The sequence below is a fragment of the Carassius gibelio genome, chromosome A2 (assembly GCF_023724105.1).
Source record: "Carassius gibelio isolate Cgi1373 ecotype wild population from Czech Republic chromosome A2, carGib1.2-hapl.c, whole genome shotgun sequence".
NCBI classification, from domain to species: domain Eukaryota; kingdom Metazoa; phylum Chordata; class Actinopteri; order Cypriniformes; family Cyprinidae; genus Carassius; species Carassius gibelio.
In genome coordinates this window covers 31,183,133-31,209,091 of record NC_068372.1, presented here as the reverse complement: position 1 = coordinate 31,209,091, position 25,959 = coordinate 31,183,133, and the positions used below count along the sequence as shown (strand labels likewise).

The following is a 25,959-nucleotide window of genomic DNA, read 5'->3' as shown; positions in this document are numbered from 1 at the left end:
ATTTATCCTTATTGCTACAATGAATGAATGCTATTTCTTTCAGTGACACGATAGAATTAATCAGCGCTGAGGTAACGTTCACCGTGATGTCGATCAAGTTCAGCTGACAAGGCATAGCTGTCCCCGTCTCCGTTTTTGTTTTCACATTTGATAAAGATATTAAAGTAGTTTTTCATTTTTGACTTGTTGTTAAAATTAAAAATAGTTTTTTCAATATTATTGGATGTCACTGTCCCACCAGTCGTTGCACAAGTTAAGGTTGCGCATGATGACGAAAGCACGTTAAGGCGAGCCCTCCCAGAACTCGCTGAGATTGTATTGCAGTGCTTGCAGTTCGAAAATAATGATCTTTGAATGGAAGTCTATGAGAGCACTCGGGCGACTCTCAGTCTGACAGAAAGAGACTTAGGTCTCTGCAGAGCAAAAGTGGGCGTTTATCACCATGTGGGTGTTTTGAAACTGCTGGGTGTTTCTGAATCATGCATAATGATCCCCCTTACCCAAGCCCACCCCTAAACTTAACGTCACTATTACATCAACCAATCAGGTATCATGGTGTAAAAACACCTTGATCTCGTAACTCCCATTACTTTCCTGCAGAGACCAATACTTGGACAGAAATCACCCTAAAAGGGGCGGTACTACACAAAATGCGACTCGACGCTGATTGGACTATTTAGAGGCAACACAAACAGTCTAGAATAGTGAAAGCTAGCATAACACTGTGGTTGAATGTAAAAGAAAAAAAATCCCTCCCTTTCCTTTGGTGGTGCGTTACCCAATCGTCCTAATAGAGAAACCGCCACTGTTGAAATCTATGTTTGAGAAAACCTGTCAGAAAATGATCCTAATCAGGTTTAAATTCTGCTGGACTGTACTCCATCTCACTGTGTTTATTCTGAAGCATCTGAGCTGCTCTAACTGAGATACATTAAGGTCAGATCTCGCTCTGTGTGTGTGTGTGTGTGTGTGTGTGTGTGTGTGTGTGTGTGTGTGTGTGTGTGTGTGTGCTCTTGTTTTTGTATCATATCAGGACACAACTCTGTATAATGACATGGGTATGACACAGGTATTACAAGGAGAGGGTGACTTATGAGGACATAACCCATGTCCCCATTTTTCAAAACACTTATAAATCATACAGAATGAGTTTTTTTGAGAAAGTAAAAATGCCCAAAGTTTCCTGTGAGGGTTAGGGTTAGGTGTAGGGTTGGTGAAGGGACATAGAATATACAGTTTCTACAGAATAAAAACCATTACACCTATGGGATGAACACACTTTACACAAAAACAAACATGTGTGTGTGTGTGTGTGTGTGTGTGTGTGTGTGTGAGAGTGAGAGAGACGTGTGTGTGTGTGAGAGAGAGAGAGAGAGAGAGAGACGTGTGTGTGTGTGTGTGTGTGTGAGAGAGAGAGAGAGAGACGTGTGTGTGTGTGAGAGAGAGAGAGAGCGTCTGTGTGTGTCTGTGTGTGTGAGAGAGAGAGAGAGAGAGGGCGTCTGTATGTGTGTGTGTGTGAGAAAGAGAGAGCGTCTGTGTGTGTGTGTGTGTGTCTGTGTGTGTGTGTGTGTGAGAGAGAGAGAGAGAGAGAGAGGGCGTCTGTGTGTTTGTGTGTGTGAGAGAGAGAGAGACAGAAAGAGACGTGTGTGTGTGTGTGTGTGTGTTTGTGTGTGAGCGAGAGAGAGAGACAGAAAGAGACGTGTGTGTGTGTGTGTGTGTGTGTGTGTGTGTGTTTGTGTGTGAGCGAGAGAGAGAGACAGAAAGAGACGTGTGTGTGTGTGTGTGTGTGTGTGTGTGAGAGAGAGAGAGAGAGAGAGAGAGAGAGGGCGTCTGTGTGTTTGTGTGTGAGCGAGAGAGAGAGACAGAAAGAGACGTGTGTGTGTTGCCTTGGGGTTTTTTGAGAGAACTAGGCCAATGGTGGTGCCACGTTCTCCATGTTAACCTATTTAAGTGAAATGGCTATCATTTGGTTAACAGAGGAGAATCAGAGTATAAAAGAGACGTGAGAAGACAAAACAGCACTGATCGGATGATGGTACGGCTCTAACAGTGACTTCATTCATCTGCTCTCATAGTGCTGATATCCAGCAGGAACAGTCTGAGATTTAGGGTCTAAAATCAATCAAGAGATTTGTGTTGGTTCATGTTCAGTTTTTGTTAATAAAGTAGATCATGTGCTGAAACCAGATTACAGTTAATAAAGACAGAGAACTGTCTGAATATGGACGAACGCCCCAAACACAAAGTGCAGATGTTTTTACTTCAGTGACTCAATGCCACAAATCGATTTCATACTAAACCAACACCACAAATGTTAAAATGTATTAAAATTATCATGAACCTCACAGACACTAAATATGCAAAATTAGCAACATGACAAAGCGAACGGGACAACTGTGTTTGTAAATGGCTACATGCACAAAACACATGACACACAGGGAGCTGAACGCATCCATTTATCTGACCGCCCTGTGCGTGGCGCTTCACCTGTGGGCCGCTCCTGAGCCGGAAGGGCAGGTACTCGTCCTGCTCCTGCAGCCACATCTCCTGCGCCGGATCCAGCTGGACTCTGGGCAGCTCTGGATCCAACAGCATGCGGTTCGCTCTGTCAAACAGGTTCTCTAGATCTGGACTGTCCAGTTTATCTCCTCCATTAAAACACCCAGGACTGATCAGAACAGGCAGTTTGCACCCCCGTGGGCTGTGGACGGGCCTGTACACACAGTCCTGCAGCAGAGACAGATCCAGAGCGAGTCTCGCTGGAGGAGGATCAGACGCAGCGCAGCAGCTTCGGTCTTCACGCTGGAGAACTTTGACGAGTGAAGCACCACGGCCTTTATCCAGTGACTCCAGTGACCCGCCGGAGCTCCCTCGGTCTCGGAGGGTGTGCTCAGCGTCTGACGAGCGTGATGCTGTGCGCTGTGTGTCAGGAACCAGTGTGTTTGAAGTCACGGTTGTGGTCTGTTCCTCCCCGCACACGCTTCCAGCTCCACTGGCCGAGTAACGTGTGGACGGGCCGCAGGAAAGGCTCCTTGCCACCTTCCTGGGCACCTTACACACGGCCTCGTAGTCCGAGTCGGGCACACGCAACACCCTGCAGACCCTGCACCTCGGCGAGCGATGCCAACATGAGGAGACCTCTGACGCGTGGCAAGGAGGATCGTGGGAACACTCCAACACCTGCTCCTCGTCTTCTGCCCAGGCCTCATACATGCAGTACGTCATGTCCTCCTGCAGCAGGGCCAAGTATTCGGTCTCATGGAGGCCAGACACGTCCACCGCACACGGCTCCATCGCCCCCCTGGTCTCCTGCCCATTGTTTTTATTATAAAGCGCACTGACGCACTGGCGCAGACGCTCTTTCTCCTGCAGCAGTCTGTGCAGCCGCTCCAGGGACAGCGCCTCCACGCGGGCGATCACCGTGTCGAAGCGGTACATTCGGTCCAGCATGAACGTGCACTTGCTGCAGGCGAATTCTCCGCGTCCGTCCCGCTGCAGGTCGCGGCGCAGCGCGTGAGACAGTAGCACCTGCAGGTTCCGTTTGGCGGCAGGATGAAAGATCCATCGCCGCTGGTTTCCGCACAGCTCGCGCGCGCAGATGCGACACACCTCCTTCATTTGCTCACTGGATCCTGAAAACACTTTGACACAAGCAGCTGACCTTTGGTTCAAAAATGTAAAAAAGAAAAGGATTTGTATTCCAAACAGTAACAGTTCTTCTGTTCTTAGGTGGTTAAATCCAATAAGTCTAAACACTATAAACTATATTATAATATCTTAATATATGTAACGTGTGATCAAAGACCATATAAACGTAAACGTGGCTTAGTCACCATAGATGAGACAGTGCAGCTGTATTTACAGATGACAGTCCATGAAAGCATCGGAGAAATGACTGAAGATCCAGAGACGCGTCGAGACTCAAATCAAGTCAAAAACAGACACTCGATGTTCCGTGATCGCGCTCGGTGTCACGCGGAACACGCGTCCTCTGTCAGCCTTCATCACCGGAACAGACGAGTAACGTCAGAGCCCCGAGAGCCGCCGCTACAGGCGCATCACAGCGCGATTCGGTGAGAAATGCCTCAGATTCTCCGCTGAGCGCGTGATGAGATGAAGATAAAAGGAGGCGATGCCGCGAAACCTGCAGCGCGGGAGTGAACCATCATCTCTCACTGGAGGGGTGCTTCAGTCACCGGAACGCGCTCCACACTAAACAGCACATGACTGGAACATGCTAAGTCGAGAAAAAGAACAGCAATCTGTAGAATATAATGTTTCCGGGATATTGTCCGTGTCGCTGATCAGATTAGAGAGCGGCGAAGCGGGTCTGTGCGCGCGCGCCCCTGTCACCAACCACAGATCCATCGATGAACCACAGCCTCGCAGTGATGAAGCTCTCATGCGAATATGCATTTCAGGAATGTTTTTCTATTGGGTGTGTGTGTGTGTGTGTGTGTGTGTGTGTGTGTGTGTGAGTGTGTGTGTCTGCTCTTGTTTTTGTGTCATATCAGGACACAACTCTGTATAATGACATGGGTATGACACAGGTATTACAAGGAGAGGGTGACTTATGAGGACATAACCCATGTCCCCATTTTTCAAAACGCTTATAAATCATACAGAATGAGTTTTTTTGAGAAAGTAAAAATGCACAAAGTTTCCTGTGAGGGTTAGGGTTAGGTGTAGGGTTGGTGAAGGGAGATAGAATATACAGTTTCTACAGAATAAAAACCATTACACCTATGGGATGAACACACTTTACACAAAAACAAACATGTGTGTGTGTATATATGTGTGTGTGTGTGAGTGTGTGTGTGTGCGTGTGTGTAAGAGAGAGAGAGAGTGTGTGTGTGTATGTGTGTCAAATAGACACCTTTACATTAAAACCAGGACAATTCCAATTATAACCCTGAAATCCATTCAATTTTCAATTGTGTTTTGGGACAATTTTATATATATATATTCAGTAGACAAGATTATAATGGTATAACTACTTTTTCAGAATTAACTTAATTACTGAATTTCACTGGAAAGGTTTATATTTTTATATAAATAAAGAACTGTATTTCTTTAGTCAATTATTAAAGTATTACATGTTACATTGCATTTGGGATTTAAAGAACAAGTGGGAAATGTGCTGAATGTTTCATTTAATCCAAGAGAAATACGCGGAGCCAGGCGCGAGCTGACGCGTGCGTGCGTCGAGCCTCATCATACTGCCAGATGCGAGCGTTAACCGAGCGTTCCTAAACATGCTGCGTGAGCGCGGAGAGTGTGAACGCGGGATTCGCGCCGCGTGGGGAAGAGAGGAGCGAGTATGAGCAGCGTTCAGAGACACAGGCTGTGTGTGCGATCTTCTGAATCGGAAATAGCGAACATAGGAATAAGGGATGCTCTTGATATGCAATGTGACGCAGCTCTTGCAAATTATCTTTTTTGTTTGTTGTCTGTCTTTTCTAAACTTAATTTACATAACTTTTTTCTTTTGTTTTAATTTGCCTAACTATTGACCTGACCCTGTAGACGCCATAATCCCACTCGGTCTCTCTCGGTCTGTTTTTTATGGTGGGCGTTTACACAGTTGTCTAGAGCAGAGCTGATTGAGGAAAACGGAGGTGCGCTCACTCTATTGGTCAGTAAAACTGTCACTCAAGGCTGCAGTCAATTTGAACAGAGTAATATCGCGTCCACATCGCAGGCTAATAGCAACGTCTGAAATCGCAATTTCGATTCGATTTCGACAGCCCTATTGAGAGAGAGAGAGAGAGAGAGAGAGAGAGAGAGAGAGAGAGAGAGAGAGAGAGAGAGAGAGAGAGAGAGAGTGTGTTTTCACCCTGAGGGTTTCATTCTCACTCAACAGGTTCCAGCGACTCTGATCTTGTGTTTCTGCGTAACTTTGTGTGTGTGTTTGCTCTACTGCTGTTGTTGTTTATGCAAACACACATTAAGACTGGTGATCCTGATCTATTTGAGGAACAAAACATCAGTTCATCACACACACAATAGTGACCACATCTGAAGTCTCTCCGTTTGCTCGTGTATCTGAGAGACACAGACCACATGAAACCCTGATGTCTGATTCTCTGAGGAAGGAGTGTATGGTTTGTTTGTGACTCATGCTATTTAATATGTAATTGTGTGTATCAGTGCGCTGTGATCTCAGGTAAAACACATTATGTTAGGACAAACAGAACTAAAAACAGCATTCAATAGTTCAGCCCTGTTTGTATTGTAGATGCGTGCCTCTATTATTCCCACAGTGCACCTGTGCTGTTACCACAGGAACAATGATTGTGATTTTGAAAGATGGTCCTCACGGTTACAGAAGACATCAAAGATTTTTCAAAACAATGCAGTAAAATAACTTAAAGTAATCATAATCTGATTTGTGACAAATCATTCAGCGTCAATCCAGTGGATTCAGCTTCATTACATTTGGAATTCAGTTCTAATTCTGTGGAGGAATGTGCAGAAAGTTTCTATACGTTCATGTTCCTTTAAAAGTGCTCTAGAGGTCAGATTTCTCTCACAAAGCTCAGATCCTGAGTCAAGACATTTAGATTTCCATGAACATCTGTATAAGACCAAATGTGTCGTGGATCATGACAAAGACACAAGCTGCTGTGATGAAACGAAGTAAAATAACAATAAAAAAATAAACCACACACACACACACACACACACACACACACAACAACAACAACCCAAAAAATAAATAAATAAACAAAAGAAAAAAAGCTGTTCAAGTTTTGGACCATTTGAGAATGTCTAACCCTAACACTGGAGTAGTTTTGAAGAATGATCGCACACGCGCACTGTTCTCAAATTCTCATGAGGAACAATGTCACTCATCTGTGTTATTTCTTAAATGGAAAAATGACTTCTGACACAGAGGAAGCTTCTGTTCCAATCTGATCAACAAACTACTTCACCTCATCATTCATCACTGACTGTAAGAGCACCAGAGAAACACATACCTGCATCTCTTGCTGCACACGGAGCCTCTCGTGGCCCAACTCCTCCTGATAAAACTACACAGAGAAAGATTCATTACAGCTACACAATAACAATAAACCACTTCAATACATCTGTGGGCCAAAATTACATTTCATAGTGTTTTTCCATTTAAGATAATTTCTGATCAGCAAATACTGAGTTAGGTCTGTTGATCAGTGCAGACAGACCTGTGTGTGTGTGTGTGTATGTGTGTGTCTCTGTGTGTGTGTGTGTGTGTGTGTGTGTGTGTGAGAGAGTGTGTGAGTAAGGGTATGTGTGTGTAGACAGACCTGCGCGTCTCTCTCTCTCTGCAGCAGAGACACAGACAGCTGCTCCAGCTGCTCCTCCATGTGTCTCACTCTCTGTCTCAGGTCTGTCCTCTCCTCTGTCAGCTCTCTGATCACTTGCTCCTTAAGGCACAGCGCCACGCTCAGCTGCTCAATCCTGCTCAACACACACACACACACACACACAACACAACACAACACAATCAACACCACCCATGTGAGACAGAGAGAGAGAGTGTGTGTGTGTGTGTGTGTGTGTGTGTGTGCTCTTGTTTTTGTGACATATCAGGACACAACTCTGTATAATGACATGGGTATGACACAGGTATTACAAGGAGAGGGTGACTTATGAGGACATAACCCATGTCCCCATTTTTCAAAACACTTATAAATCATACAGAATGAGTTTTTTTGAGAAAGTAAAAATGCAGAAAGTTTCCTGTGAGGGTTAGGGTTAGGTGTAGGGTTGGTGAAGGGCGATAGAATATACAGTTTCTACAGAATAAAAACCATTACACCTATGGGATGAACACACTTTACACAAAAACAAACGTGTGTGCGTGTGTGTGTGTGTGTGTGTGTGTGTGAGAGAGAGAGAGAGAGAGAGGAGGAGAGGTTCAGAAGATCAACTGATCATCTCACTTCTTTCTGTCTGCATCTTCATCAGGCCATGTGCTCGTGTCACCTGATGTCTCCTTGAGGACCGTTTCCATGGTGACAGAGGGATCTTGCAAGTGAGATTCAGTCGTGTTGACTCTCAGCTCTGCCTTGTCCAGCGCTAACTGAGCCTCCTGCCACACAGAGAGTTCATCACCATCATCACCGCACTCATGCACTCTATATGTGTGTCTGTGTGTGTGTGTGTGTGTGTGTGGGTTGTACCTCCTGCAGTATCTGTATCTTGGTCTCCAGCACCTGCTGCATGTGATCGATCTCTCGTTGTCTCTCTTCACACCGGCGCTGCAGTTCTGCTTCATTGTGATTGGTCAGACTCTCTGCTGCTGTCCTGTCAAATATTAAGTCAAAAGTTTTTGCAGTTCTAGCTGGATTTCACGTGAGTCTGTCTGCCTGGAAACATCTAGCAGTACATCTGCACACACACTCATTCACTCACTCACACTCTTCCACACACACACACACACACACACACACACAGACACACTCACACACAAACACACAAACACTAAAAACTCTGCTTGTAATAACCTAGAACACTGTCTAAGACTTGATGGCTGCTCTGTCAATTCTTCGTCATCTGTTAGGAACCTAAGTGTGCTATTTGATCGCAATCTTTCCTTAGAAAGACATGTTTCTAGCATTTGTAAAACTGCAATTTATCCATCTCAAAAATATATCTAAATTACGGCCTATGCTCTCAATGTCAAATGCAGAACATTGTTCGGGAGGCAGACACACTCTTGCAGTTTAAATCTAGATTAAAGACCCATCTCTTTAACCTGGCATACACATAACATACTAATATGCTTTTAATATCCAAATCCGTTAAAGGATTTTTAGGCTGCATTAATTAGGTAAACCGGAACCGGAAACACTTCACATAACACCCGATGTACTTGCTACATCATTAGAAGAATGGCATCTACGCTAATATTAGTCTGTTTCTCTCTTGTTCCGAGGTCACCGTAGCCACCAGATCCAGTCTTTATCCAGATCAGAGGGTCACTGCAGTCGCCCGGATCCAGTACGTATCCAGACCAGATGGTGGATCAGCACCTAGAAAGGACCTCTACTGCCCTGAAAGACAGCGGAGACCAGGACAACTAGAGCCCAGATACAGATCCCCTGTAAAGATCTTGTCTCAGAGGAGCACCAGGACAAGATCACAGGAAACAGATGATTCTTCTGCACAATCTGACTTTGCTGCAGTCTGGAATTGAACTACTGGTTTCGTCTGGTCAGAGGAGAACTGACCCCAACTGAGCCTGGTTTCTCCCAAGGTTTTTTTCTCCATTCTGTCACCGATGGAGTTTCGGTTCCTTGCCGCTGTCGCCTCTGGCTTGCTTAGTTGGGGACACTTCATCTACAGCGATATCGTTGACTTGATTTCACAGACACTAACTGAGCTGGATGATGACATCACTGAATTCAATTATGAACTGCCTTTAACAGAAAATTTAGTGTTTAGTATTGTCCTTTTGCATTATTGAAACTATTTTCCTTTTTACTGTAAAATGCTTTGACAAGTTTATTGTTAAAAGCACTATATAATTAAAGGTGACTTGATTTGGCTTGACAAACACACTCACACTCTCTCACACATACACTCACACACCCTCTCTTTCTCTCTCTCTCTCTCTCTCACACACACACACACACACACATTCATGTTTATGCTGTGGCTTAGAATAGTTAATGTCTCTGTGTCCGTAAGCATTTTCATCTGCAGGCTACTTTTAAACTGGAATGAGGATCGGATCATATAACCAACTTTTAAACCAGTCACACCCATCTCTCTCTCTCTCTCTCTCTCTCTCTCTCTCCAGCGCTCTAACTCATCAGCACAGAGACAGGAGGAGGATATATGAGGGCAGATAAGAGACAAACAGATGTACGTACAGCGCTTTATCCAGCAGTTGCTGTTTTTCCTGAAGCTCCTGTTTCAGACTCTCCACCTCCACCTTCAGCTCGATGTTCTGGAACAAACCAAACATCTATAAATGTGTCTGTTTACATGAGAGCAGAAGATGACCGTTCTTCATGTCAGTTTGTTACAATTGCATCAACCACACAGTTCTTGCTGTTACAATTTACAGAGTAATTTTATTCTGTATACATATTTTGTATGTCTTCCCAACCACTAGGTGGCAGTAGTGGTCTTCGTTTGAAACCAATTGTGGAAACTTATTTTCTGTTTTCAAAGTATATATTATATACATACCTAAACGGGAAGTTCAAGGGAGTGGGTGCACTCTTTTTTATTTTTGAAATTCTGTGCTAGGGACAGTATGGATTTTGATCTTATATCATTTACACTTAGCCCTACAACAGAAGAATTTAATCATTGTAGAAAGAAAGATTTATTGTTGATAGCTGATTTCTTTAACATTGAAATACCTAGAGAAGCGATTAAGCAGGTTATCAAAGATGAACTGTTTGAGAAGCTAGTTAGTGAGGGTATTTTGCCAAATACAAATTTTGACAGCTTCTTTGACTCTAAAAGTGTTGCATCTTGTGATGATCTAAAGATGGCACTTAAACTAAAGGAATTAGATCTATCAATAAGGAAACAAGAGTGTGAGGCTCAAAGAATCCGGCTTCGGGCTATTGAGGTAAAAGCTGATCGTGATATTAGCGGCAGCTAGATTTACAGGCTCAGCAAATGCAGATTAAGTCTGTTCCAGTGCCACAACCTAGAGCTCCCTCTGGCACTTCTCCTGTGCAAAGTCCTAATCGTTCAATGTTAGATTCACAGTCATGCTTTGATGTTAGTAAAAACATTGCATTAGTGCTAAAATTTCGTGAGAGTGAAGTTGACGCTTACTTCACCGCATTTGAATGAGTGGCTGCAAATTTGAAGTGGCCAAAGGAGACGTGGGTCTTGTTACTGCAATGCAGTTTAGTAGGGAAGGCTCAGGAGGTTTCTTCAGGTTTACCAATTAAGCAGTCTTTAGACTATGACATTGTTAAATCTGCAGTACTTCGAACCTATGAGCTTGTGCTTGAGGCCTATTGCCAGAAGTTTCGAAATTTGTCAAATGCAGTCAATCAGACATTTGTAGAATTTGCTAGAGAAAAGAAGAATCACTTTGAAAAATGGTGTTTATCTAGCAAAGTTAATAGTTTTGAACAGCTGCAAGAATTGCTTTTGTTGGAAGATATCAAGAGAAAAATCCCAGAGAAAATTGTTGTTCCCCTGCAGGCCTCTCCACTAATTTCACTTGTTTCCACACTCCTCGTACCACTGGGAGGGGTGGAGGTACGGGTCTCCTTATATCCAAAGAATAGAAATTTGATCTTCAGCCATCACCTACAGGTACTGGTTCATTTGAATCACATGCCATTACTGTAACCCAGCCTGTTAAAATCCACTTTGTGGTCATTTATCGTCCTCCAGGTCAATTGGGAAACTTCTTGGAGGAGTTGGATGTGCTGCTATCAAACTTTCCTGAAGATGGTACTCCTCTGGTACTGCTTGGTGACTTCAACATCCACTTAGATAAACCCCAGGCTGCTGACTTCAAAACTCTGCTCACCTCATTTGATTTCAAGCGAGTGTCTACTACAGCGACTCACAAATCAGGCAACCAACTGGACCTCATCTACACGCGCTGTTGCTCTGTGGACACCTCTTCAGTTGCTCCACTGCACACCTCTGATCCCTTCCTCATTACTGCTAACCTAGCACTTACTCCTGAAGTGGCACACACTCCAACGCAGGTCACCTTTGGACAGAACCTACGCTCACTCTCTCCATCTCGCCTATCTGCTGTGGTTTCATCCTCTCTTCCACCACTCTCTCAGTTTTCTGCTCTGGACACGAACAGTGCTACGGACACTATTTGCTCCACTTTAACATCTTGCTTGGACAACTTTTGCCCACTGTTGTCTAGGCCAGCACGCACTGCCCCATCTGCCCCCTGGCTGTCCGAGGTTCTCCGTGAACATCGCTCTAAACTCAGGGCTGCAGAGAGGAGATGGCAGAAATCAAAAAACTCTACCGACCTCAGTGTGTATCAGTCGCTCCTCTCTTCCTTCTCTGCAAATGTCTTCACTGCTAAAACATCCTACTACCACAACAAAATTAACAGCTGCTGTGATGCTCGGACACTCTTCAAGACTTTCTCTTCTCTTCCTTATCCGCCTCCACCTCCTCCATCAACTCTTACAGCGGACGACTTTGCAGTTTTCTTCCAAAACCATCCATCAGTGACCAATTCTCCACACCACAGACTGAGGAAACTTCACAATGACTGATGCACACTCTTTATCCTCCTTCTCCCCACTCTCAGAAATGGACGTCTCCAAAATTCTCCTGTCCAATCATCCTACTACTTGTCCACTTGATCCGATCCCCACTCACCTCCTTCAAGCGATCCCTTCTTCAGTCATTCCTTCGCTTACTCACATTATCAACTCCTCTCTTCACTCTGGAACATTTCCCTTAGCATTCAAGCAGGCTCGGGTAAGCCCACTGCTCAAGAAACCATCTCTGAATCCAGCGCTTCTAGAAAACTACAGACCGGTATCCCTTCTTCTATTCATTGCAAAGACACTTGAGTGAGCTGTGTTCAACCAGCTTTCTATGTTCCTTGTACAGAACAACCTCCTGGACAGCAACCAATCTGGCTTCAGAAGCGTCCACTCAACTGAGACTGCTCTGCTCTCGGTTACTGAAGCCCTGCGACTAGCAAGAGCAGCTTCCAGATCCTCGGTACTCCTCTTACTGGACCTGTCTGCTGCTTTTGACACTGTTAATCACCAGATTCCCCTGTCTACCCTCAGAAAGATGGGGATCTCTGGAACTGATCTCCTGTGGGTTAAGTCCTACCTCTTTGACAGATCCTTCAGTGTGTCTTGGAGGGGTGATGTTTCTAAGTCTCTGACTCTCACGGACCTTTTCCTGGACTGTGCCCAGCTGGTGGAATGACCTCCCAATCTCAATTCGTACAGCTGAGTCTTTACTCATTTTCAAGAAACATCTAAAGACTCATCTTTTTCGCCTGCACTTAACCAACTAACACCAGCACTTTTCCTTTTCTTGTCTTTTTCATTTAAAAAAAAATTATACCTGGCTATGCGTTCTATACTAGACTGAGACTTGTCATGGCACTTGTATACTGTTGTTGTTGTTCTCTTGTTGATCTGACTGCTTCTATTGTTTTTATTTGTAAGTCACTTTGGATAAAAGCGTCTGCTAAATGATTAGATGTAAATGTAAATGTAATGTTGAAAGCCTACGTGACAAGGTCGGTATCCCCAGAGTCAATACCAAAACCTGTATCTGTTTTGTCCACTAGTGTCAGGCAAGCTGTATATAATCCTGTAAATGATGGCTTGGCCAATAGTGACGTTCATGTCCTTACAATGCGCTTAAATAATTCCTCCATTTTGAGTGATTTGAAATCATATCTCTGGTATCTTCCTAAAGCACAATGTGAGGACATGGTAAATCTGATCCACAAGTATTCTACTTTGTTTTCTGATCTGCCATTGCAGACTACAGTGTTGAAACACAATATCGATGTGGGTGAGTGTAGACCAATTAAGCAACATCCATATCGGCTCAACCCAATGAAGCGTGAAGCCCATGGAGTTCACTCTGTATTTTAGTTCCAAAACCTGACTCAATGGTAAGATATATTTTGTACTGACTACCGTAGGGTTAATAATGTAATGAAACCAGACTTCTTCCCCCTGCCACGTATGGAGGATTGTGTAGATCGAGTAGGTGCTGCTCGTTACATTACCAAGCTTGATCTCCTTAAGGGGTATTGGCAGGTGCCTCTGACCCCACGGGCATCTGAGATCTCCGTATTTGTCACCCCTGATAACTTCTTGCAATATTCTATTATGGCATTCGGGATGAGAAATGCCTCAGCAACTTTTCAACACCTCATGCAGAGAGTTTTGTCAGGGGTGCCCAATTGTGAGGTATATCTGGATGACTTGGTTATTTACTCAGTGTCTTGGGAGGATCACGTAAATAGCTTGGAACTAGTTTTCAAAAGGTTGGCTGAATCATCAATGACCATTGACCTCAATGTTGATTTTCCCACCCCAACCAACAACACATTTTCTGGGGATGACACCCCTCAATACCCCCCACACCACACATAGACTCCTCCCCCTCTTCAACACTGTGACTGATTTATTTATTTACTCACAACAAGCAAAAAGTAACTTGTTATTACTTGCACTACTGTCTGTTCATCCAGGAACACTGTATAATCCATTTGCACATTGTAATATTTTTTCTATGCACTTTACTGTCCATTGCAATACTGTAAATTATGTTCATAGTTCTGCCTATAGTGTACATACACTTTTACATAGCCCATCTGAATAGTATGTTCATAGTACACCTATCTGTATATCGTGCTTATAGTATTTAATATCTGTAAATTATGTCCATAATACTTACCTGTATAGTTATTGTACATATTATAGACCTTTATTCTGTACTTACTGCTTATTGCACTTCTGGTTAGATGCTAACTGCATTTCGTTGCCTTGTACCTACATGTGCAGTGACAATAAAGTTGAATCTAATCTAATCTAAAGGAGTTCAATTTACATTCATTATAAGAAAAGAGTTGAAAATGTTGTTGCTGATGATCTGTCTCATGTTTATGATGGTGAAATTTAAGGAAATACTGTCTTGTATTATATACAAGCCTCTGGTTTGTAATTTAAGGGTGGGGTGTTACGTTCTACAGAGTAATTTTATTCTGTATACATATTTTGTATTGTTTCCCAACCACTAGGTGGCAGTAGTGGTTTGCAGCTGTTCAGTTGTGACTGAGTGTTAAATCTTTCTAATTAATTTTTTGCCTTGCTTTTAATGTCTAAATATTGCTACATTGATAAAGACACTTGTTTCTTTCTGTATTTATTTTGAAACTTATTATGAAAATTGTGGAAACTTATTCTCTGTTTTCAATGTATATATTATAACATGCCTAAACGGGAAGTTCTAAGGAGTGGGTGCCCTCTTTTTTATTTTTGAATTATTTTCAAAAGTAATGGAATAAGGGAATTATATTGTTTATTTCCTTTTTATTTCTGTAAGGTAAATGTAGACTTGATCACGATAGTTAGAGGCGTTTTTAACTGTATTTTCTTTGGGATTTTCATCCACTCCTGAAGTCTTAATACTTCCTTGTTTGTTTTACAATAAATAAATTGTTGTATCACAGTTATGTTGTTTACTTTTTTTATTTTTTTACTTTAATGTTGCTTTCCCCTATCCTAGACTGGATGAAACGTCACATTGCACACAGACAAGAACGGTCTATCTGACTTACATTCCTAGATCAAAAACTTTTGCTTAAAACATTCTATGCCTTAAAATAATACAGAGACAAATACACACACAGAATTAACTAGAAACATACCCAGTCCTAATACAGTAACACTATGAACATAAACTACAAAATACCCAAAAATCCACAGTTATTGTGCATAAAAGCGCCTGATGGCAGCAGATGAGAGAGTCTGAGTGAGTGAGTGAGTGTGTGAGTGTGTGTGTGTGTGTGCGTGTGTGTGTGTGTGTGTGTGTGTGATTAATCGGTCTATCCTTTAACAGGCCGTTCTGGCATCTCACAGGTTATTTTTAGCGATTGGAATGCAGCGCTGAAACTAAACCTCAAGTGAAGGGAACAGCTGTCGACTGTTTACCTGCTGAAGCACACACATGACTAGCAATAGTGTGTTATGTACTGAACATTCAGAAGGGTTTTTAGGGCTTCTGTTTGTAAACTGGCTAAAGTGATTCCTCATGATAAGACCTGTTTCATGACCTCTCAGACATTTTCAAGAAAACAACTGAAGGAAAAGATGTAGTGGGTATTTTTAGTAACATTGGTTTGTTGTTGCTGCAGAAATCTGATCAGAGATGCATCACAAGCATAAAAACATCTTCTGCCCCAGTGTGACTGAGATTAAATCACATGAACACGTTCACTCCACAGCACAGAGACCTTCACAACATCATCTAAACTACGTGCTGTGACAGATTCAGCAGAATAGATTTCTGTACTGGAATACACACAAAATGTAGATTCACATAAATACAAATCATCTACTTTAATACAGACACATTTTAAAGTGTGTTAGTCTGAATTTCAGCACCCTGCAGCATGTTTGGATGGGTTTATACATGGTTTAGTGAGTTTTTATTCAATTGTTATTTTCCATCAAATATATTTTTTTTTCTTCAGAAAATTTTTATACAAAAAGAAAATTAAAAACAAGCCTAACTACCTCAAACCCTAACCCTAACCCTAACGAGAAAAAGACAGCACACAGACAATTACTGATCAACTGCCCTTATGAAACAAAAATATATTGCAGTATATTGGAAAATATCATGTAATATTTTAGGCATATATTCTTATATATGGGATTTAATATTTATTTTTTCCAATATATTGCAATATATTGAAAGCGGCAATCATTTGTATATTTTGCAATATATTATATAATATATGTATCATCAATATATTATTAAATGTATTCAAATATATAATATCTTAGAAAATAAAAAGGCAAAATAATATATTACAATATATCACAATATATTTTAAGCAATATATTGGTAAATATATTTTCCCCTCGTAAGGGTGAACATCTTTGATGCTTCTACAACTAAGTAATTCTTGTGATTTAAAAAAAAAACCTCATTAATATGGTCAGCTAGATAACATTAGACTGCTCAAATCAGCAGAACTCAACAACAACAATGCAGAACACCTCAAATAAAAAGATGTTGAAGGTTTTTCTATGGCAGTGAAACCAAAACGCTTGCGGACCATCACGGCTACAGAAATTAAAATGTATACATTCTTTTTTAATGTAGAAAGAACCTATGAAAATGATATGATATTGTTATTCTCTTATTGTTAAAGGTTATATATAGCATGTGAATGAATCATGCGCTGACGGTCACGTTCATCACTTCCATCGCTACACAGACAGAAGATCTCACCGTCCTGTAGATCTCATCGCTGCTGTCCTCAAACTTCTGCTGGATCCGCTCCTCCAGGAAGTAGATGCGCAGCTTGAGGCTGAAGTTCTCCTTCTTCAGGTCATTGAGGTGCTGCGAGAGAGTTCGGTAAGTGTTAGACATGTCCGGTGTGTGTGTGTGTGTGTTTGTGTGTGTGGATCATCACACAGTCCATCTGCCGCCACTCGCACACATCACACGGTGAAAACAAAACTACAAACACGAAAACAACTAAAAGATCCTCATCTACATGACTGATCATATGTACACGCCATCCTCATGCTCAGACACACACACAGAGAACGAGGGCCTCTATAAGGGCCCGGGGCCACAGAGCCATGACTCCATGAAGAGCTTTAGAACATAGATACAGATGGAGAGCAGTTTTTACTCTGGAAGAAATGCCAGGAATCCCTGACAGTCCAGAGACGGACCAACCAGAGGACAGGGTGCAGTCATACGAAAGATGATCACCAACCAGAGAAAGAGAGAAAGAGAGAGAGAGAGAGAGAGAGAGAGACAGAGAGAGAGATAGACAGAGAGTGAGAGAGAGTGAGAGAGAGAGACAGAGAGAGAGAGAGAGACAGACAGACAGAAAGAGAGTGAGACAGACAGAGAGAGAGATAGAGATAGAGATAGGGTCGAGATGGAGCCGAGATCATATGTGAACATGAATATGAACTGGACTCGGTCCATCTCCTCAAGCTTGGAGACGACGCTCTTAAACTGACTTACTAATAATAACACAGCAGCTTACATGTGATTATCCCAGACTGGAATCAGACATTAGGAGTCTCTGTGAGCACTGGTCTGACTGTTACGTAACTCAAGAAACACATGAAGCAGTCAGATGCTTGGACGCACATGCTGTCATTCATGGCAGAATAATACTGATGATGATGTTGATGAAGACTAATGTAAGTCTGGGAATGATCAAAACACGAGGCACAAATGAAAACTTTCTTATATCTGAGCTTGTATCTTTAGCCTGTTCTGCCAATGATAACTGAAATCACATACACTGCGATATAAGGCTCATTTAGTTTACCAAAAATGATTTAATTGAGTAAAAATAGTGAAATATCATAATTTAAAATAACTGGTTTCTGTGTGAATCTGTGTTAAAGTGTAATGTATTTCTGTGATGCTCCGCTGTATTTCCAGCATCATTCCTCCAGTCTTCAGTGTCACATGATCTTCAGAAATCAGAATAATATGATGATTTACTGCTCGAGAAACATTTCTGATTATTATCAGTGTTGAACACAGTTGTGCCTATGTGAACAAGAGACGTTTGATTGGTCATGTACAGGCACAATATCAAGCATTTAATCAAACAGAAGATTTTCTGCCTTACGTTCAACATTCGCTTTTGTCTGGAGTACAAAGCATTTTCCTAAAGAATGAGCTCAGAATCCATCAGCAGAGAGAAAAGAGTGACAACTATTAAGTATTTCTCAGAGACGGCGGCATCGTTCTGGAGTTATATTGTCTAACGGTTCGACAGCCAGCAGCCGGACACTACTTTGAGACGGTCGTCCCACATGGTCATCTAACAATAGCAGGGGCACGAGGAACATGAAATAAAGAGAACTGGGGTGAATAACGCACTCACACAAACTTTTCTTCTGCTTCTCTGTATCTCATTCACTAACACAAGAGATATAGCACACAGCGCAGGGTGGCGCTAGAGAGCAGCACATTACTCTACATGCAGATGTTCTCCTTCTCTGTACTGTGGATGTATGTGTCTCACTGCTTCTGAAATTCAGCAGGCCACATGGAAATGGATAAGTGTATCAGACCACCGATGGAAATCAAATAATATAACTGCTGCAGAAAAAGACAGAAAATCTCACCTGCTCAAATTCTCTCAGCGGGTGCGTTTGAAGAGGAACTTTGTCAGTGTCTTCATTTAGACAATCTACAAACACACAAACACTTCGTAAATGCACTTATTTAGATATAGACACACACACACCAGAAAAAAGAAAAACATTTATTTAGACACTTGAGACACACTAAAAAACTGCATTACATTTTTTAACAATAATTTTTGCACCAAAAACTGAAACTTCATGTCATTTTTCAAAATTCTAGACACATTATTTACAACCAATGAATTTTTTAAAAGCACTTAACCCTTTTTTCAAATGCTTCAATACATATGACAAAGATAATTTCTTCATTGATTTAAAATCACCAGTTCAATATGACACAACTTAACATCAAAGTATTACTATTTCAAAATGTTACTCACATTACATCTGAGTTGAGTGTCTATTCATTTCATTACAAAGATCTAACAACTGTTCAAAATAGAGGTCGACCGATATATCGGGCCGATATTTGTCATTTTTTAATATATCGACATCGGCCAATATCCGTGTTTAGTAGCGCTGATTTAAAGTCAGGCACGTCGTCGGGCAGCCCCGTGTTATTGGTGCGGTGGAAAGTGCTGCTACCGCATGTGAAGCACCCCAAGCCAAAACTTTTGGAAGATTCAACAACAGTCCTTGGGAGATAAAGGTAGTCAGAGAATTTCACTCTGTAAATGGTGTGAAGTTGGCAGCTCTAACAAACCCTGCAGCGTGATCGAGGGCTCCGTTACTCCGCCGCTCACAGACAGCACCGCGCTCGGAGAGACAGCTGTCCTGGAGCGGCCCAGAACCGTGAATCACATTTGTTCGGAAGCATGGTTTGATGCAGACAATAAACAGTTTTCCATCCAACTAGGGTTGCCACCCGTCCCTTAAAATACGGAATCGTCCCGAACGGATCAATATCTTCGGTTCGGCACACACGTGACCCGGTCATGGCGAGCGGAGGAACGGAGGAGCATGAACGCTCCGCGCATTTTGGCTTCCCTGTCAGATATAATGATGAAGGAAAGACGTTAGAGTGAAAAGATTGTGCCAGATCTTTATGAACAGGAGAAGAAAAAAGTTGTGGATGAGCTATCCCGAGCATCCTCTGTTGCGCTCACGACAGACGGGTGGACGTCCAGGGGGACGGAGAGCTCTGTGATGATAACTGCTCACTTGAGAAGTCCTTATTATTATGTTAAAAAGAAGATATTATGCCATGTGCACTAAGTCCATACGAGGACGAGCGAGCGCGGGTTTGACTAGATGTATTTGGAGGTTATTGCTCACGTCTCGTTCTGCACATATCCAAATGTTTCCATATTCGCAATGTATCTGAATGTTAAACTACAATATTATAATTTTTTTAATGTAAACTAGACGGAAAATATCATCCTCTTCACATGAACATAGACGTCCTTGGCATAACAGCAGAGAGGACCGGTATACTACGGTCTCTTTAAACTGACCAGTGTAACCTTTTATATGTTTGGTTGACTGTACTTTATTTTAATAATGAACAGACTGCGATGTAAGTTTGAAATTAGAATTCACTTTATATGCTCTGTGTCATTTATACCAAACACAAATGTTGCTGGTTGCTAGTGTGTTTGCTGCACTACTGTTATTTATTTTTTATATATTTAATTTTTTTAAATTTATGTTCCAACAAGCTTGAAAAATTCTACTTGATAAATGCTCTAAACTTATGTAAATGACTGATTTATATATTTAATACTTGGTCAGTTTATTGAATTTTTTTGGTTAACTTTGGATCCATTTTTTATTTTAATACCATGCATTGCACAAAATTAAGATTCGAGAGATGGTTCAAGTCAGTGCTCAATAAATGATGATAAGTTTAGAAATGTTGTGCATCCACTTACTATTAGTGTGACATTTAAGCATGCAAATGAAGGGGAAAACTTCAAGATATCGGCCCTAAAAATCAGCAGCACATATCGGCCATCGGCTGACCCTGACCTCTAAACATCGGCATCAGCAATAGAAAAACCCATATCGGTCGATCTCTAGTTCAAAATGATGAGAAGAAGAAGATAGAAGTTCTATTTATATATAGCACCTTTCCATAGCTCAAGGTCACTTTAACATAGTGCTATACGAGACAGAGATCATTTGTACATAGTACAGATACATAAGGCCACATATAGCCATATTATCCAAAATACATATTAAAAAGATATGTTTTTAGCAGAGTCTTGAAGGTTGACAAAAAAGATATATTACGAAGTGTAAGGGGTAGTGAATTTTATAATTTAAGAATATTAACACTAAATTACCTACCACCTACAATGGACAGCCAAAAACGATGAATTGACAAAAGACAATAGGTCAGACAGATCTATTTAAGAGATCATTTAATGCTTTGAAGGTTAGAAGCAATATCTTAAAGTGGATACATGATGCCAGAGGTAGCCAGTGAAGATCATGCAGTAGATGAGTAATGAGAACAGAACGCCTGGTGGAGCGGAGATCTCTTGCTGCAGAGGTTTGAACATACTGTAACCTTGCAATACGTTTTTAAGCAGACAAAGAAATAGAGCATTGCAGGAATCAAGATAGGAAGAGATTAATGCATGAATTAAGATTTCAGTATCAGCTAGAGTTGGAGAAGATCGAAGATGTGCAATATTACGAAGATAGAAAAAAATAAGTTTTAACAACAGAAGAAATGTGAGAGGCAAAAGATAGAGATGAGACAAATTAGACACCAAGATTACGGATGAAGAAGGCTTAACATGAACCCCATTAATTTCTCAGGACAGGTCCATCCTTCTGACTGATGTAACCAATTATTAATATTTCCGTTTCGTTATTATTTAGTTTAAGTGAGTCAGGCAATGATGGCCTATCAAAGCTGGTGGTTAGGTAAATTTGAATGTAATAAGCATTCAGAAACTGAAGTCCATGCATGCATATGATGTCACCATTCAATGCATTTATGAGCTCAAGGTTAGATTATTGTAATGATTTATTGGGTGGTTGTTCTGCACGCTTAGTAAACAAACTACAGCTAGTCCAAAATGCAGCAGCAAGAGTTCTTACTAGAACCAGGAAGTATGACCATATTAGCCCGGTCCTGTCCACACTGCACTGGCTCCCTATCAAACATCGTATAGATTTTAAAATAATGCTTATTACTTATAAAGCCCTGAATGGTTTAGCACCTCAGTATTTGAATGAGCTCCTTTTACATTATACTCCTCTACGTCCGCTACGTTCTCAAAACTCAGGCAATTTGATAATACCTAGAATATCAAAATCAACTGCGGGCGGCAGATCCTTTTCCTATTTGGCGCCTAAACTCTGGAATAACCTACCTAACATTGTTCGGGAGGCAGACACACTCTTGCAGTTTAAATCTAGATTAAAGACCCATCTCTTTAACCTGGCTTACACATAACCAGTGGCGTAGCCAGGGGAGGGGCCATGGGGGCACTGGCCCCTCCTGAAAACTGATTGGCCCCCTAGTGTGCCCCCACCCTTCTACTTGTCTGTCACTCACAAATTCAAATTATAATCTTTCAGTTTAGTAAATTACTCATGATTGCGTCGCGATGCTTCTCAACGAGGACCAAGAATAGCGAGCTGCTGTTTTCCAACGAAAAAAGCACCTATTTTAAATAGCTTATGTTTTTCGATTAGAGAGTTGTTGCAGTGCAAGAAGTGAATCAGAATCAGAATCAGAATCAGAATCAGAATGAGCTTTATTTCCAGGTATGTTTACACATACGAGTAATTTGTTTTCGTGACAGAAGCTCCGCAGTACAACAGAATGACAGCGACAGAACATAAAACACATAATAAAAGAATAAAAAATACAAATATGTAGACAGTGAATGACAATATACAAATGACAATTGTAGGCAGGTATATTACAAAGTGAAGTTATGTATGTACATGTAAATTATGTGCAAAATTTAAGTGTATACTAAGTATGTGTGTTAGATAAATAAAGTGTGTGTGTATATAAATATAAAGTGTAGTGTGTTCGCCATTATTATCAGCTGTTCATAAGATGGATTGCCTGAGGGAAGAAAGTGGTCCTGTGTCTGGTCGTTCTAGTGCTCAGTGCTCTGTAGCGTCGACCAGATGGCAACAGTTCAGAGAGGGAGTGTGCTGGATGTGAGGGGTCCAGAGTGATTTTGACAGCCCTTTTTCTCACTCTGGATAAGTACAGTTCTTGAATAGATGGGAGAGTGTTTGGTACTAACGGTGTTACGGTGTACTTTCGGTGTTAGACAGACCAGGTTCGATGACGATGAACTTGGAGCAGACCAAGATGCTAAATATTATATTTACTATGCTCCTCTGATGCTGAATGTAAAAGGGGGTTTACTGCGTTACGATTTACTTTTTTTTTTTTCGGCCGAACGCGCCGATATAGGCAACAACGCAATTTAAAGCAATGGTTTAAAAAATATATATAATATCAATTCTAATAAAGTCATTATTGAATCATGCAGTCGATTAGCAACTTTTTTCACTTAAGTGAGGTGACGAAACAAATCGTATGATGTTTATCTAACGCTCCACACTTGAGACTTTTTTTTATAGTCTATATGGGTGAGACACATGCAAAAACATCGTTTTTTTACTGGTCAATTTTGAGATTTAAGGCTGTTTGTCTTCAATAACATGTCTTCTTTCAGACTTGTGGTGAAAAAAAAGTCCAAAATACACATATAGGTCTTTATTTTTCTACACCTTGCGTCTGTAGATTTCTCATAAATTCAGTTGCCGTTCTAAAATCACCATGGTGCTCCGCGATTGCTGTCTGCACCCTGGAAAGCTCTCTCTCCCCCCCTTCACAGAAGTTATTGACAAAACGTCATTTGATGACACCCAGAAACATTCTCAAATTAAAAGTCATACATAAATATTTAATGCATGATTAAATAGCAAAATAAATAACTAATACTAAAATAACACTGGACTAATTAAGCTATTCTAAACTGTTTTTTTAGGATCCACATATTTTACATGTTAAACTAAAGCTACCTTTTTGAACAAGTAGCTTTCTAACAAAGTATGGTTATATGATATTTTTAAATCAATATGCTCAAGATTAATTAGCCTTGACATAAGTAGATTTTGTTTATTCATCAATGCAAATTTACTGCAACTGCTGCTATGCAAATTGAATGGGATGTGGATAATAAACAAAAACATATAATGAAATTATATAAAATTTATATTAGTTATATTAATTAATTTATTGTGTATTTATTTCTATGAATTATTAATGTTATTCTGCATTTATATAAATATTATATAAATAAGGCTATTATATATATATTATATAAGGCTATTATAAATGAATTATATTATTATTATTTGTGAGTTGTACACTATTCATACATTGGATTATTTTATTTATTACAGTTTTTCTTTCACTTTTGTAAAGTGAAAAGTTAATACAAATTGTATTTGATTTTTTTTTTAATTTAGAGCAGTGAATAACTGCTATTAAAATATAATAGGGTTTCACTGTTTATTGCTGATTTTAAAGGTTACTGAAATGATTTGGATATACAGTTCAAACAACACAAGATTGGCCCCTCTGTATTATTCGTGGCCCCTCTTGTGCCCCCCAGTTGAAAAAATCCTAGAATCGCCCCTGCACATAACATACTAATATGCTTTTAATATCCAAATCCGTTAAAGGATTTTTAGGCTGCATTAATTAGGTAAACCGGAACCGGAAACACTTCACATAACACCCGATGTACTTGCTACATCATTAGAAGAATGGCATCTACGCTAATATTAGTCTGTTTCTCTCTTGTTCCGAGGTCACCGTGGCCACCAGATCCAGTCTGTGTCCAGATCAGAGGGTCACTGCAGTCACCCGGATCCAGTACGTATCCAGACCAGATGGTGGATCAGCACCTAGAAAGGACCTCTACTGCCCTGAAAGACAGCGGAGACCAGGACAACTAGAGCCCAGATACAGATCCCCTGTAAAGACCTTGTCTCAGAGGAGCACCAGGACAAGACCACAGGAAACAGATGATTCTTCTGCACAATCTGACTTTGCTGCAGCCTGGAATTGAACTACTGGTTTCGTCTGGTCAGAGGAGAACTGACCCCAACTGAGCCTGGTTTCTCCCAAGGTTTTTTCTCCATTCTGTCACCGATGGAGTTTCGGTTCCTTGCCGCTGTCGCCTCTGGCTTGCTTAGTTGGGGTCACTTCATCTACAGCGATATCATTGACTTGATTGCAAATAAATGCACAGACACTATTTAAACTGAACAGAGATGACATCACTGAATTCAATGATGAACTGCCTTTAACTGTCATTCTGCATTATTGAAAGCACTGTTTTCCTAATGAATGTTGTTCAGTTTTTTTGACGCAATGTATTTTGTTTAAAGTGCTATATAAATAAAGGTGGCTTGCCTTGACTAGGAAATAAGCCAGGAAAGAGCTAAACCAGTGATGCATTACTCTTGAAGCTTTTATGGAAACTGATATTCCATGTTTAGATCAAGAATGTCAGATAGGGTAGATTAAGGATAGATTAATTGACACCATTTACCACAGGATATGACCCAGACGGACTACATTATCTATGGGTGTCATATTTCATTCTTTATCAGATATGATTTCTATGGTCTCAAGTACCACTTTTACAGAACACATTTTCATATTAAACATTACTGTGTGTAAGATTACTTTTATGTAATTGCTTTTGTGGTTTTAATGAGTTAATAGCTACTCATTACTGCTCATTGATTTCACATATTTGCACACATATATAAATAAGATAAGTGAAATTATAGTATCCTACTCAACACAATGAGGACATGGAGTCAGAAGAGGAAGGTGAAAGGCAAGGATTACATGGTGGTCAGAGGAATATAAGGGGACAAGCAGCCCTTTAAGGAGGTATGTGGATGATCACTGACAAGCCCTCAGACCTAGACACCAGCAGGAACAGCAAAGAGCGTCAAATAAAATCAGAGCTATAGTTGTAGACTATATCAGAAATCATGACACACTGTAAAAAATATTACATGCTATCTGCTTAAAAAAATTATGGTAACAATATTACACATATTATATTTGAGTAGATTTTAAGGTTGTTGTTTTTTTAGT

The 25,959-nt window shown here is 40.9% G+C and overlaps 1 protein-coding gene across 9 annotated transcripts in view; it reads right to left on the bottom strand.

Annotated features, from left to right (window-relative positions):
• Positions 1-25,959, bottom strand: part of LOC127938932 (myomegalin) — a 72,671-nt gene that overhangs the window by 32,279 nt on the left and 14,433 nt on the right. For 4 of the 9 annotated variants that reach the window (XM_052535859.1, XM_052535887.1, XM_052535875.1 and 1 more), the window contains exon 1: positions 2,488-4,102. In XM_052535859.1, coding sequence (XP_052391819.1) covers positions 2,488-3,618 — 1,131 coding nt within the window. In that variant the 5' untranslated portion in view covers positions 3,619-4,102. Of the gene's footprint in view, positions 1-2,487; positions 4,104-6,980; positions 7,035-7,289; positions 7,444-7,928; positions 8,078-8,168; positions 8,293-9,863; positions 9,941-16,953; positions 17,341-18,830; positions 18,896-25,959 lie in introns of those variants that run through there. The other 5 variants (XM_052535894.1, XM_052535881.1, XM_052535908.1 and 2 more) reach the window with 4 other exon arrangements.